Source organism: Impatiens glandulifera, chromosome 6 (genome assembly GCF_907164915.1).
Source record: "Impatiens glandulifera chromosome 6, dImpGla2.1, whole genome shotgun sequence".
Classification (NCBI taxonomy): Eukaryota; Viridiplantae; Streptophyta; class Magnoliopsida; order Ericales; family Balsaminaceae; genus Impatiens; species Impatiens glandulifera.
In genome coordinates, this window is record NC_061867.1 from 27,483,447 (window position 1) to 27,498,039 (window position 14,593).

The 14,593-nt window shown below is 37.9% G+C and overlaps 2 protein-coding genes across 2 annotated transcripts; both read left to right on the plus strand.

The window, feature by feature from the left end:
- Positions 1-1,181: 1,181 nt before the first annotated feature.
- On the plus strand, positions 1,182-7,076 carry LOC124943440. The gene is made up of 4 exons (XM_047483943.1): positions 1,182-1,616; positions 2,562-3,347; positions 3,513-3,855; positions 7,069-7,076. The coding sequence occupies exons 1-4, from the start codon at positions 1,182-1,184 to the stop codon at positions 7,074-7,076; spliced, it is 1,572 nt and encodes a 523-aa protein (XP_047339899.1).
- A 3,079-nt stretch (positions 7,077-10,155) lies between these two features.
- LOC124941994 (acyl carrier protein 1, chloroplastic-like) lies at positions 10,156-12,223 on the plus strand. The gene is made up of 4 exons (XM_047482398.1): positions 10,156-10,312; positions 10,812-10,925; positions 11,159-11,281; positions 11,921-12,223. The coding sequence occupies exons 1-4, from the start codon at positions 10,247-10,249 to the stop codon at positions 12,038-12,040; spliced, it is 423 nt and encodes a 140-aa protein (XP_047338354.1). The 5' UTR covers positions 10,156-10,246; the 3' UTR covers positions 12,041-12,223.
- Positions 12,224-14,593: the final 2,370 nt, after the last annotated feature.

A 14,593-nucleotide genomic window follows, 5' to 3' on the forward strand; every position in this document is an offset into this window, starting at 1 on the left:
CGAACTTTGGGAAATTTTCTAAGTGTTGACTTCGGCTCATGCTTGGCCGAATGGGACTATGACCACCCAAAGAAACACATGTTTGAAAGTCTCATTGTTACCGGTCTTCAAGCCTTCCTTGACGAATCCGGTCCCATACTGACTGAGGATGTCAAGGAATTTTTCAGAAATGCCGTTAACTGGGGAGATCGCATTGTAACCACTGTAAGGAATCATACCTTCCGGCTTGATGAAGCCGAATTTGCCTCCCTCTTCAATCTGCCTAAAGAAGGGTTCTCTGACTTTCCGGCCATGGAGGGAACTGATGAATACTACTATGTGTTCCGCTGTCTTGGAACCTTCGATACGGTGGAAACCCATGGGTTAAAGACCCGTCTCGGTCGTAGCACTCAGCTACTTCTTGATATTGTCACTCGGTCCATTCTGTGCCAATCTGTAAATCAGCGGTTTTCAAAGAATACCTACAATATGATGACCCACATCTACAACCACACGCCCATTAATTGGGCAGCGATCCTCTTTCAAACTTTGAGGAAAATGGTGCGGACCAAGAAGGGTCTCGGCTTTGCACCCCACATCAGCAGGCTGATTCTCAAGTACCGGCCAGATTTTGGACCGGGTACACCGGCATCCCCCTCAAATATTCTAGATAGAGATGCCGTGGTGGAAAAGTATTCCAGAATGGTGTTTACTGCTTAAACATCTTTATTTAAATGTCTTTCTTTCGTCCTATCGGCTTCCTTTCTAATGAAATATCGTTTCAGTTTTGATCGCTTCTCTTTACTCTATGTATCTAACATAACCGGCTTGATATCATTCGTATCCGGTTTCATAAAATTTGCTTAAAACTGTTAAACGCCGATCAATCAAAATATCTGAATAAGCTTGAACATAATCTACCATTCGGTCTCGTAGAAAAATACGTCACCGATGACATAGGCAAAGTTTTGGAGGGAAAAACTTCCGCTCAAAGACACCGCACACCGTTTCGCACGAAACCATGTCCTTTCATTTTGGAGGGAAAACTCCCGCCCATTCATGATGGGACGGTTTGGCTTCCAAACCGTGCCTATAAAAGGAAAGCCTTCATCACATTTGTCATTTTCACAGAAATTCACTTTCTCTCTCTAAGCTACTAAATCCTTCGAAACCGATTTCTCTCCTTCTCAAACTATTCAAACATGGGTCGTGATGCGGTACTGTTCAAACTATACTCTCAAGTGGACTTTGATGAGATTCGGCAACATGGAACAACCGAGGCAAAAGACGTAATTGACCGACTCATTAAAACCGGTCTGGGATATTTTCTGGAGGGACCTCACGTAATCTACAAGAACGCGGTTGAAGAGTTCTTCAAAACCGCAACCGTTTCCTACGACAGGATCCTCGCAACGGTTTGCGGCTCCCAAATAGAAATCACCGAAGCTGTAGTGGCCGAAAGTCTGCATCTCCCAACCACCGGTATGGACGCAACAGCGGAGATGGACGATGACGTTTTTAAGATGGCTTGCCACCGTGTATCTGCAACAAACAAGCCGGTTCCCACATCCGGAAAGAAACAACTGCTGAAACCGGAGCTCATCCCGGCGTGTGACGTCTTTGCTAGGGCGATACTGGCAAGGGGAGGAAATTTCAGCAATCTGACCAAAGACAAAATCAGAATGATTTTTCGTCTAATGGAAGGCACAGAGATCAACTGGGCAAGATCGGTTTTCAGCAATCTTATGGAAATGGTGAGACCGGACTCAGATAGGTCTTGGGGGTATGCAGTTCAACTCGGCAAGATCTTCTTACATCTAAAGATCAAAGTCGGTCCCGGTGTTGGAATACTAAAACGCAGCATCATTCGATCAAGGCACTTTCTTCCAAGAAAGCAGTCGGCCTCCAGTTCCACAGGTGGCCGAAAGAAGAAAGCCGCAAAGAAAAATACCCCGGCAAAAGCAAGCACCGGAGGAAAGAGAAAAGAAAAAGTAATTTTCGAAGATCCACCTCAACAAACAGAGGATGAAGAATGGGACGATGAGGAAGCCGATTCAGAGGGAACCGAACACAGAACGGAACATGACGATGATCCTTCGGCTCGGAGTCCGACCGATGCCGAACAAAGCTTCAATCCTGAGACCACCGAGGGTGAGGACGGGGTTGATGAAGGAGACAATGATGAAAGAGCCGATGATGGAAACTTCAACAGAGAGGAGGCCGACGAAGCGGAGGCCGAAAGACTAGCCCAGAATATCTTTCAGGGCATTATCAGAAGAGACGAGGATGTCATTGACCTATATATGGAGTGGCATGAGTACCGGTTCAATACAAAGTATAAAGACATCCTATCGGACCACTCGCAAGAACACTGCATCGCCAGATTGGAGGAAGTGGAGGACAATATCCTACGTCTCACCAAATCCAATACCATTCAAGAAATACAATGCCGAACTTGCCTACTGATACCGAGAAGTCATCTTCGACAGATAAGAAGGCGTATCAGAAAGATTAAGGAAGAATATGTCAAAGGGGGATCGGTGTCTACAGTAGCACCGCTAGTATTAGAAAAGCTTGAAAAGGGCAAATTGGAAATACGCCAAGAGATAGAGCGGTTAGAAGCTATATGCAATCAGAAACAAGTTCCGGTGTATACCGCTCCGGTCATCGAAGATTTTCAAATAGACTGGACAACAGAGGACACTGTGACACCAAGGGACATTGAGACACCACTGCCAGAAAATGATGAGGTACCGACTTCGAAGTCTGTTGAGGTCCAAACTTTGGAGGATGCGGTTCCAAACCCAGACGATGCGGTTCAAGACCTGGAAGCTGAGATACCGACATTGGGAGTTGAAGCTCCAAACTCAGAAATTGAGGTAATAAACTTAGAGGATTCGGCTCAATTAGAACCTCCAAATGAAGAGGAGGCACCGATAAATCTTGACGAAAGAGCCGATCCAGATCCTACCAAGCAGTCCCATCCTACACCACCTCCGGTAGTCACCGCTCCAGCGCCCCCTCAGGAATGGATTGATGACCTATTTCAAAAATTTGAAGTAGTTGTTTCGAAGCGGATTGAGGACCGACTCCGGCAGTTTGACACTTCAATATCAGAGAAGATTGATGACCGCATACTTGACCACAACGTCTCCAAGCTTCAACCGCTCAAGGATAGATGCGAAAACATTTTCGATACGGCTATGAAGTTCGCCAATGCGACGAAGCTGGTTGTGGATCACACTCAAACACGCCTGGAGCAACTCAGCACCGGACTATGGGAAGAGGCCGGTGAGCGAGAAAACTGTGCTCAGCATATTGCAGCTCTGGAGGGTCTCACGTCGGAATTAAAGAAGGATTTCGAACGGGTCGACCCAGCAATTGAACGAGTCTCGGCACTGGAAAAGAAGAACGAAGATCTCGTGGCCGAAGTAAAGGCACTTACTGCGCAGATGGCCGAAATCCTGAAAGCTAAGGAAGCCGCGGATGCCGCTGCTATAGAGGCCGATGCTCTGGTTGCTAAGAGAGTCCAGGAAAGGCTGGACGCCGAGGTTAGCAGAGACAAAGAGGCGCCACGAGCGACTCAGCTGACCGAAGAAGAAATAGAGGCCGAAAGAATAAGAAGGGCTGAGAGCATGTATCCAGGGTATGCTGAGCAAATAGCAAGACAAGCTGCGGATGATGCCGAACGACTGGAGAGACAAAAACGTGGGCTGGAAGAGTTCTCCGAAGCGAACAAGAAGAAAAAGAAAGTGGCCCCCTCCGCTTCAGCACCGGCCGCCTCTGCCTCAGAACCGAAGAAGAGAAAGAAGCCGACTAGTAAGAAAGTTCGGATTGTGGAGACGCTCAATATAATTTCTGACCCGGTCGAGACGGGTACTTCGCAGCAAGACGACCAAGTCGAGGATGTGCTCGAAGAACAGCTGCGGTACCGATCTAAAAGACCACGACACTCCACGCAACCGCAACCGCAACCGCCACCGCAACCAAAGAGAAAGAAGAGTGCCTACGAATTCACGGACTCAGAATAGGGACTATCCTTCTTTTTCTTACTTACCTTAGTATTTTTTGCTTAGTACTTTCCGGTTATCTATGAATATATAAAGTTATTTTTGAATACCGGCATTATTTTGCATTTCTACATGGTTTTGATAATTTTAAATAAAATAATCAAAAAGGGAGAAATTGTTAGATAAAAGATAGAAACTCCTCCAAAACCCCTCCCCCAAAATTTTTCGAAAAATTCTCTAAATCTTTTTCAAAATCGGCCAAACAAAACAACCGGCCTACGGTTGCAAACTTACATAATTTTGATAATTTTAAATAAAATAATCAAAAAGGGAGAAATTGTTAGATAAATTCATACCGGTTCAAATAAACCTAACTTAAACAAACTTCCTACGCAGGAACAAGGAACCGGACCGGATGAACAAAAGAAAACCAACTGAAGAAACCGAACCGGTCAAGCTATCAAACCGATCAAGAGTATTCGGTACGTGACCGCACAGAGGAAGGATCGGCCAAAGCCTAAAAGCCAAATCCATCAAATAGCCGATCAACCCTCAAGACAAACATAACCGGAATAAGCCCGGTCACTTCACTATCAAAAGATATTCGGCCAAGTCAAGCGGCCAACCTAGGCCAAGTCAAGAGGCCGACCTGCACAAGAAGACACTTTGGGTATCTGTTGAGAATGATACCAAAGGAACAGACTGAATACTTCCATATCCATGCAAGTCTGAGGAAAGACTGTAGGCTGCAGAAAACAGTACTACCGGATCTTTCTACTTCGGGATAAGCCAGAAAGGAAATCTTCAAAGTACAGACAACTGTCCAAGCAGACAGTGCCTACATTGAGTAAAAGACAAACCCGGCAGGTTTGCTTTACAGACCGGCAGGTCTGAAACAGGATGCCAGGTCTGAGATTGACCGTCAGGTCTGAGGAGAAGACCGCAGGTCTGAGACACTGAATCACTGCATCTCTGATCAGCCAATCAGATTCAAGGCTTTGAAAGATGACCGTTGGCATATTTCACCTATAAAAGGAGGCAGTTGCAGAAGAGTAAATGCGGGACATCAAGCAGACATCAAGGCAGTTACTAAGTGAGACAAACATTGAGATAACAAAAGCTAAGTGCATTTACTACAAGTGATAACAGTGTGGTATTCTAAGAAAGCCTAAGTGCTAAATTCTAAGTGTGTGCTACAATTTCGGTGTAAATTGTAAGAGTGTTATCGAGCAGGAAATAAGTCTCGATCGGATTGTATTTGTATTCCTTAGTGAATATCCTTCTCGCGGTTTCGAGAGGAAGGGGTGACGTAGGAGTTTTATCTCCGAACATCCATAAAACTCTGTTGTGTTATTTACTTTCTGTTGGCTTCCTTACATAACCGACTAACTTAACCATACCGCTCCAAACCAACTCCATACTGACCATACCAAGTATCCAGATTGCCGAAACCGACCCACCATCCTTCAAAGCTTCATCATCCGAAACCGACTCCGCCTATCATACACGTGTACCGCTTCAACTTGAAAGCAAACCTCTTCCGCGCTTGAACCTAGTTCAAGGGTTTGTGACAGGTTGTGTAGTATTGAAACCCCGGTGTTAATCTCTAACCGGATTAACCACCACCCTACGAGTGAGAACCGCTAACCGGTCCAACCCCCGGTCCACCAGCGGCGACCTAGATCCTAACACAATCAAAGATCTATTACCATGTTTTTAGATCAAATTAGATGACGAAGACTACTTAGGATAGCAAATTAATAAGATTAACCAAGAACAATCAAACAATTTAACATAGACAATAGCAACATCTAACAATATACCAACCTACCAATCAAGTGAAAGTATCTATATGAATTGATAACTTACAAGCTTCAAACGATGAAAGAAGCCTCACAAACTTCCAAGAGTACCTGAGAAGTGATGAATAAACGTAGAAGAAAAGCTACACAGTCCTTAGCTAACTAGAGGAGCATTGACGAGGTCTTCTTCCCGAATGCATCGGTGGTTTCCTTGCAGTAGTTACTGAAGTAGTTATGGAGAGTTTTTCTCTCTATGAAATTATAGTTTGGTTGTTAAAATGTGATCCCACCTCTCTATGTTTTGCTTGATTTTTTGTTTATATATTAAGTAGTTAAGAGTTATTTGAGATTTTGACTTTAAAATGAACTTTTTTTCATTGGCGAGTCGAATGGATTGAGTCAGTGATTGGTCCGAGTTAGGGTTAGGCCAACTGGGAAGCCCGTGCCTAGAAACAATATTTTGGTTTTGAAATCAAGTAAAAGACCCAAAATTCAATGAGTTATTAATTTTCAAAGTTTATGTCTTCTTTTGGTTCATTTTGTTGAACAACAAACTTTGACGTGTTCTCCTCATCGACTTAGGGTGAATCATGATGTGAAATTTGTACTATTGGAAATGTATGCTCATGAAGGGCTACACGTTTGGTAGTAATTTTTTTATGAGGTTCCTTAAATGAAGATTGTGGCTATTTTTTCTTTGTTTTGGCACTTGTGTATATATTACGAGGCAACCTCCTAGTCAACACATATCGAATTACATATTGTGGTTGATACCATAATAAAGGCTATAAAATAACATTTCCATTGATATGTGGTAGAGCTTGGGAGGTGGATCGTAGCCCGAGTTATCACTTATGAAGAGGGACTATCTTCAGTTAGCCTCTAAAGCTGGACAAAACATATGAATCTTCTTCCCATGAGCTTTTCAATGGGTTAAATATTAAATTACAACCTGAGTCTAGTGTCAATGGATCAGTGTTTATGAGCTACAATTTTGGTTAGCTCATGGGATCGAAGTGTGACCATGCATTATCTTGTGTGGACACAAGTGATTCTTTAATCGACATTTGGGGTTTTGGGGTTTTGAGACAGATTCTAAATGTCTAGTATGTATCATCTTTCTATTGGTACCTCATTGATCAAATTTAAAGCATTACAACTTCTAAAATAAGTATTTATGTGAAGAGTGGTCCGAAATGAATCTCATGTTCTTGATCGTGGTTTCCTTGGCAAATTTTGGAAACTCTACATCTTAAATTTGATTTCGATTTCACCAGGATGGTAGATGATCTTATTACATTTCCAATGCAACCAGATTCACCTAGTTTGGTTAACAATTGAGCCCTAGGGATATTTGGAAGAATATGTGACAAGCTACAATCACTTCAGATTTTTCAACGATTTTCAAATAACCAAATAAAGACGGTTCTTCACGTTCTTCCGTTTTTTTTAACTTTCCTTTGGCCTTTCGGAGTGTTTTCCTAGAAACGTAAAAATTAATATTATATTAAAAATTCACCATTTTTTGAGTCGGTCGTCGTTGATAGTATCTGTTTGTTCAAATTTTGTGTATTTATAGAATGTCGCATTTGAGTCCAAAAAATAGACAAGAGATGACATTTTCATGTAAATTATAAAAAGCAATAGTATACTCAAAATACACCATTTCCCAAGTTGTTCGTTCTGAATGTATAAATAGTTCAAATTTTGAATATTTTTAGAAAGTGGCATTTGAATCAAACTTGAAATAGGCCAAAAATAGCTGGTTCGCGAATTAGTTATTTATTTTAGTCATTCCAGTCTATCAATTAAGTATGATCATCATGCTAGACCAGGTACATTTATTTTAATTATTTGATTGTAAAAATGAGGTGTCTATAGAATGCACCTATTCATAAAGTTTGTAGAAAAAAATTCTCGATTTTACAAACCTATGTCCAAGGTTGAACAATAATGCACCAAATTTGTGAGCCAAAATTAATTAAATGTAAAGGGGCAGACATATACAAGTTGGAATGAGCATCTGCACCACACTTTCCTTACTTGATATCACAAAATCGAGGAATCTGAATAGTGGACCTCGTGAGAATTCCTTGGGATACTTGTAAGATATGATAAAATGCGAGAATTTCGTTTAACCAAAGGTAAACAAATCAATATATAACCAATCGTTTGCCAATCAAAATGTATGATCGAGGTAGGGGCTTCTTCAAATGCGCTTCCATTCGAATATCCATTAATATCGTTTCCACGAAAAACTAAAACTTGTGTGTTACAATTGATCCAAAATTGTATCATTGCAAGGAGTTTATATTTCTTATAATCCATATGTGAGTACCCGTCGGGCGGTACTTCAACCTAAAAGAGAATAATCTATGGTAGAGATGACTCATAATAAACCACTATCGAACAACCAATATATTTGACTCATTTTCTAAGTCATATCCTTGAACAAGTAACCATCAAGGTGTACCTGTAACGATGAGAACCTCAAGTTCTTGTATGAACAACACTTTGGTGTGTTCAAGTCCAAAAGAATATAACATTACCCTTGCATGAATAATCGCATTGGCATATCCACAATAAAGGAAATAAAAGTGATATCTTCGCGTGATTAGCTGCCTTGGCATAATCACAACAAGAATCATGTGAATGATATCGTCGTATGATCAACCACCTTGGCATAATCATAATGAAAGGAGCATAAAACCTTGTCTTAGTATGAACAACAATATTTTTGTATTCATGTTAAGAAAATCACAAATCATAAATCCTTTATCCTTGTAAGAATATCCTCCTTGGCGTATTAATATCAAGGAGATCATGGAAGACAATGTCCTTAAGAATAGTCGTCTTGGCGTATTCATATCAAGGAGATCATGGGAGACATTGTCCTTGAGAATAGTCACCTTGGAATATTCATATTAATGAGATCATGGGAGACATTGTCCTTGATAATAACTATCTCGGCATATTCATATCAAGGAGATCATGGGAGACATTGCCCTTGAAAATAGACTCATTGGCGTATTCATATCAATGAGATAATAGGAGGCATTGTCGTTGAGAATAGTTGCTTTGTCATATTCCTATAAAGGAGATAATAAAATGTAATGTCTTCATGTGTGTGACTGTAAAATTGCACTCCACGAGTAACAGAGTAATGTCCTTGTAAGAATAGTCACATTGGTGTATTTAGATCAAGGAGGTCTTAAACGCGGTGTCTTCATGTGTGTGACTGCAATGGAACACTTCACGATGAAGAGAGAAATAAAGTGATTTTCTTGTAAGAATATCCATTTTTGCGTATTCATATGACCGTAAAAGGCACACTCCACGATGAAGAGAGCAACATAGTAATGTTTTCGTGTTAGTGACCGCCAATGATGCACTCCAAAACGAAGAGAGAGAAGAGTAATGTCTTTGTGTTAGTGATCGTCAAGATTGCACTCCCGAATGAAGAGAGCAAAAAGTAATGTCTTTGTGTTAGTGATTGTCGATGGTGCACTCAATAACAAAGAGAATTAAGAGTGATGTCTTTGTGTCAATGACCGCCAATTGCGCATTCCATAACAAAGAGAACAAAGAGTAACATCTTCATGTTAGTAATCGCCAAGGGTGCATTCCACAACGAAAGAAATTATTTATCGACCTTACGTAAACAACTGTCGAGGTGTGTTCACAACAAAGGAGATCAAGTAATGTTTCGTATGAGTGATCCGGGAGGTACGAAAATTCGTTTCACTCGACCTTAGGATGAGGCAAATTAAGTGATCGCATAGTGTCACTTCACCCTCTAGAACTATTTAACCTAATTTAAAAAATAATTATTTATTTAGTTAAAACTTAGGGTTTAAAACTCTCTAACAATCAAATTAATCAACTAAATCTTATAATTTGTAATGTTATAATATTAATTTCACAATATTTTTAAAAACTATAAAAAAATATATAAACACCAATTTTTTTTTAATATTTATTAGTTGGTGAATATTTTGGTTTACATTTATTTTTCTTTTTATTGATATTTTTCAAAGTATTAATCCAGTTGTGATAGGTGACATTTTGGGTACTAATTAGAAGTGTTTTATTTATATATGGACTTGAATAGTTATTGAGGCTGGACATTATTTTTCAATTTGATAATAAAAAATGTTATTTAAAAAACTAATAATAATAATAATAAATTCAGTGTGCTTAATAATAAGGCTTGTTTGGATTAGAAGAAAATAATAAAAACTGCTCATATAGGTTTCTCCGTTAGAACTTATTTACTTACTTAGCTGGCCGAAGTCAAAATGCTCATATCTGTGGAACCAAACAAGACCGATTCGATAAAAACTAGGCAGGAAGCGCCTAATAAAACCCCCTGGTTAGTTTCTCATCCCTCTCTAAGCATTTCTCTATACTCTCTCTCGCGGCAGCAGATCTCGGGTTTTCCCTCTTGACAGATCAATGGCGGCGGCTACCGGATCTTTTATGTCCACGACCTCTCTATCCTGCTCGTTGAAACAAAATCAGGTAATTCCCCTTTAACTAGATTGTTATAATTGTCATCTTCTTCTTACTGATCGTTGGTTATATGCTTTCAGATACACTAACTGTCTGTTCTTATGTACATTTTCCTGCTTTCGTTGTTGATTCTACGAAATATCGATTTAAAAGGCTAAATCTTTTATGCTGAAAATGAAGAAAACTTAGATTGCTATGTTAGACACTCTCTGGATCATTCTTAACCGATTGATTTATGTTTAGATTTGTTCTGTATGTTCTGATTATTGTTTGTCACGTGAACTTTCCTTTATAATTTTGTGTTTCTTCGTCCATGATTCATAGTTACTTTTTAAATTACTCGTTATTGTTTAATTTGTACGCAACAGTGCTCGATGAAAATTTGTGTCACTTTGATTCATCTTGCTCCTCTGCATGTAACTTTTTTAAAGAATTTCTTTTGTATGCATTTTTGCAGTTTAAAGAAGGTCTCATCTTGTTAACTAAAATATGTCTTTGATTTGATCAGGGGAGCAGGAAGATGGCTGGACTGAATTCAGTATCACTGTCTCTTAACGGAAGAAAATTCACTTCACTGACTTTGCCCCGCCTGTCCTCAGACCGATTTCGCATTTCTTGTGCGGTATATTCTCTTGTTTTGATAACTGTACAATTTAGATATCAGCCTTAAACTTTTTGTGTATAATCATGGAATCTATTGATACAAAAGCCTTGAATATGTACTTGATGTTCCCAAATCATGTATTGAATTACAATTTCATCCCTTATATTAGATACCTGTCATGTTGAACTGATTGATTTTTTGAAAAAGGATGATGAACTAACAGTTGATTAAACAACTCATTTGCTTGGCAGGCTAAGCCAGAGACAGTGGTGAAAGTATGCAAGATTGTGAAGGATCAACTGGCTCTATCTGATGACATTGTAGTCAGTGCAGAGTCAACATTTGCGGGTCTTGGAGCTGATTCTCTTGATACGGTATCCATTCTTTACCTTTAGTGGGCCTGTTTTGTTAAGTGTTCTTTTGGGCTGTCTACTGTTTTACATCAATAATTTTATTTTCGAGACCACTTTTTTATTTACTAGAAGAGACTAACATAACATCCCACTGCTGTAAATCCCCATCTCACCCATAAATTACACTATTCTAATATCACATCAACTAGTTTTTCATCATAAATGATCAGTAACTTTCAAGTTTGGATTTCGTATTCTACTTCAAAACATTGCCATAAACAATAATTCCATCCTTCAAATCTGAAGTGGCATTCCTTTATAACTATTCATTAGATAGCTTTTTCATATATATCATTTTCAAAACCTATTTCAAACTTGAATCTGAGTATCATGCATTTCTTTAAGAAACAAACTAGACACAGATTTGCAAATAGACAAGCCAGATTCATGTGAATCACTCACTGTTGGTTCTTTAGTAGTAGGTTTAGTTGCTAGCAATTTTCAGTCATATGTAAACTAATTATTACCCATTCATGATCAGGATCACAAATTAATGTCTTACAAGATGCTGAATTACCAAATAAGATTTTAATCATTTAACCTAAATAAAATATTGAATATTGATGATCATGATTGGTCTGAAACATACATCATGTTTAGGTGGAGATTGTGATGGGAATCGAAGAAGCGTTTGGGGTTAGCGTGGAGGAAGAGAGTGCCCAAAGTATCACCACTGTCCAAGATGCAGCTGATCTGGTTGAGAAACTCATCAAGTCTTAATTTAAACCCATGAATCAGAAATAGGCTCGAATCCTACCTAATATCTTAGCTTTGTTGGGTTTTTTTTTCTTTTTCTTGAGATTGTGCAGCGGACCGTCTGCATATTTGGTTTGGTTTGTATTTGGAAACTAAATTCAGATATATATCAGAGCTTTAATAAACTAGTATATCTAGTTATGTCCATCTATTTGAGTTTCCATGGTTTTCAAACTTGCTTAGTTTTTGGAAAGATTCTTTGGAAATCTCATATCCATGAATTTTGTTATTTTCTTTGATGACCAAAACTTTTGTTAGGTTGTGGGCATAATTAACTCAATGTCAAATGTTAAATTCATAAATTTTCAATTGATTGACATCTTATGGACCATTTGAAAACATTTGGATTTGTATTTGAATTAGAAGTTAAAAGATGATCTTTAAATATTTTTTTGTATACATTCATTATGAAAATGTTTTGGATGAGATACATATACAGATTTTAGTTGCCTCAATGATCTTCTTTTTCTTTTTTCAATAGCAAGTCATTATTTTGTGTTTCCTCATTTATTTTTAAAATTTGCAGATTTATCTATAATATCAACTCAAAATATTAAAAAATTGCATATTTATGATTTTAAAATAATATTTTGAATTTTTTAATTTAAAATAATTATAAGAAGAGGTTAAAAATAAATTAGAATTAATTATTGTAATAATTAAATCCTAATTAGAAAATTTAATTAAAAATTAAAAGTAATTTGAAATTAAAATATTATATTTATTTTATCCAAATTAAACTCAAATCATAATTTTAGACATAAATTATGTGTAATTTATAGCCTAAATTAATTATAATTTTAGGCTAAAATATTAAACTCAAATTATAATTTTAGACATAAATTATGTGTAATTTATAGCCTAAAATAATTAAATAAATACCCCAAAATACCCAATAATAAAATAAATGGACATAATCTTTATGATGTTTTCAAAAAAAAATTTGTGTATTAATTTGGTGAAGAAAAACAAAAGAAAGGGTTAAAATTCGATTTCAAATAACTCTTTTAAAAATAAAAACTGATGATCCAGTGTGGCTGAAATTTAAGAAATCGTTTGCCGCAGGATTTTTATCCATTAGATCAACGCTGAATTTTCATCCAGCGCCCAGGAACACGTCGCGTAGCCGGTTGTAACCAAAGCAACGCGCGTTCGAGTCCACATTGGATCAATTAACGGGATGTCAACCCCGTTAGCCCAGACGCCCGAACGCTTGACAGATTGCCAACAGATCGTAACGACGCGTTTCATATAAAATGAAACAACGTCGTTTTGATCGTCTTTTCATATGAGACAAGGGAACGTCGGAGAATCGCACTCGACGTCGTCGATCCTTCTAGAAACCTTATATTCGCCATTACTCATCCTTATCCCTCCAAAATTCACTCATATGCACGTATCTCCCTCACCATCATTTCCATAAGTTTTGAATTCAAAACCTACCCTAGAACTAGACATGCGAAGACAAAACAAAAACAAAGAAGATGAACTCCAGAAACAGAATTGAATATGAATTCGACTTCGAAACCGACCTAGCTATTCAAAGATCTTCAAATGAGCTCTAACGACTTTTTTTTGAAGAAAATATTCCGGAGTTGTAAGCTTCGATCCAAAGCTTTGGAAAGCTTCCTTAAGATCATATGAGTGTTTTCCAATCACAAGTAAGCTTCCAGACCACCTGTAATTCAAGTTGTGATTCAAAATTGATTTTTTTCAAGTTCGATCGGGTTGAACCTATTTATGGTTCAAATTTGTGCTTTCTATACTTGAAATCAATCCTTAGATGATTTCCAATCATTCTGTCGAAAGAAATTTCATCAATTCAACCTCAATCAAAAACCCAAATTTGATTTGAAAATTTAGAAATTTGATTTTCATGTTCTTGAGCTTTTGGGCTTAGTTTTTTATTCCAATAATTACCTAACATGTTGTAAAGAAGTTAGGATGAATTTCAAATGATATTATATACATACCGATCACGTTTGATCGAGCTGAAATTTTAAAAAATAAAAGTTTCAAATGTTTGACCGAGAAGTGGGACCGAGAATCATCGATTCTGACCAAGACCAAAGACCGAGAAAATCGACATAGGACCGACACCAAGGACCGATTTTCTTAAGTTAGGACCGAGCCCTAGGTCTAGACCGACTCTCTCTGGTCCTAAACCGACAAAAATGGACCCGACCCTTAGGACTCCGATCCTAAAGCTGTTTGGTTCCACTTTTTAAAATCTAAAAATATTTTTGTAATTTTGGAACCCCAGTCCATTTTCAAATAATACCGGGAGATCGGAAAATGATTTCAAAATATTTTTGGGATATTTCCCAAAAAAATATTTTGACTAAGGTTCTGTTTGAAATTTATTTTTAAATTCTAATACTTTTTTGATATTTTTTAGGTCTTTTATACAATATTTGATAACCGCAATCGTAAGCACCTTTAATAATTTTGTACAATTATTTACGTAATCTAAACTTATCCTTATTTAAGACTCTCGAACTACTAATTAAATAAATA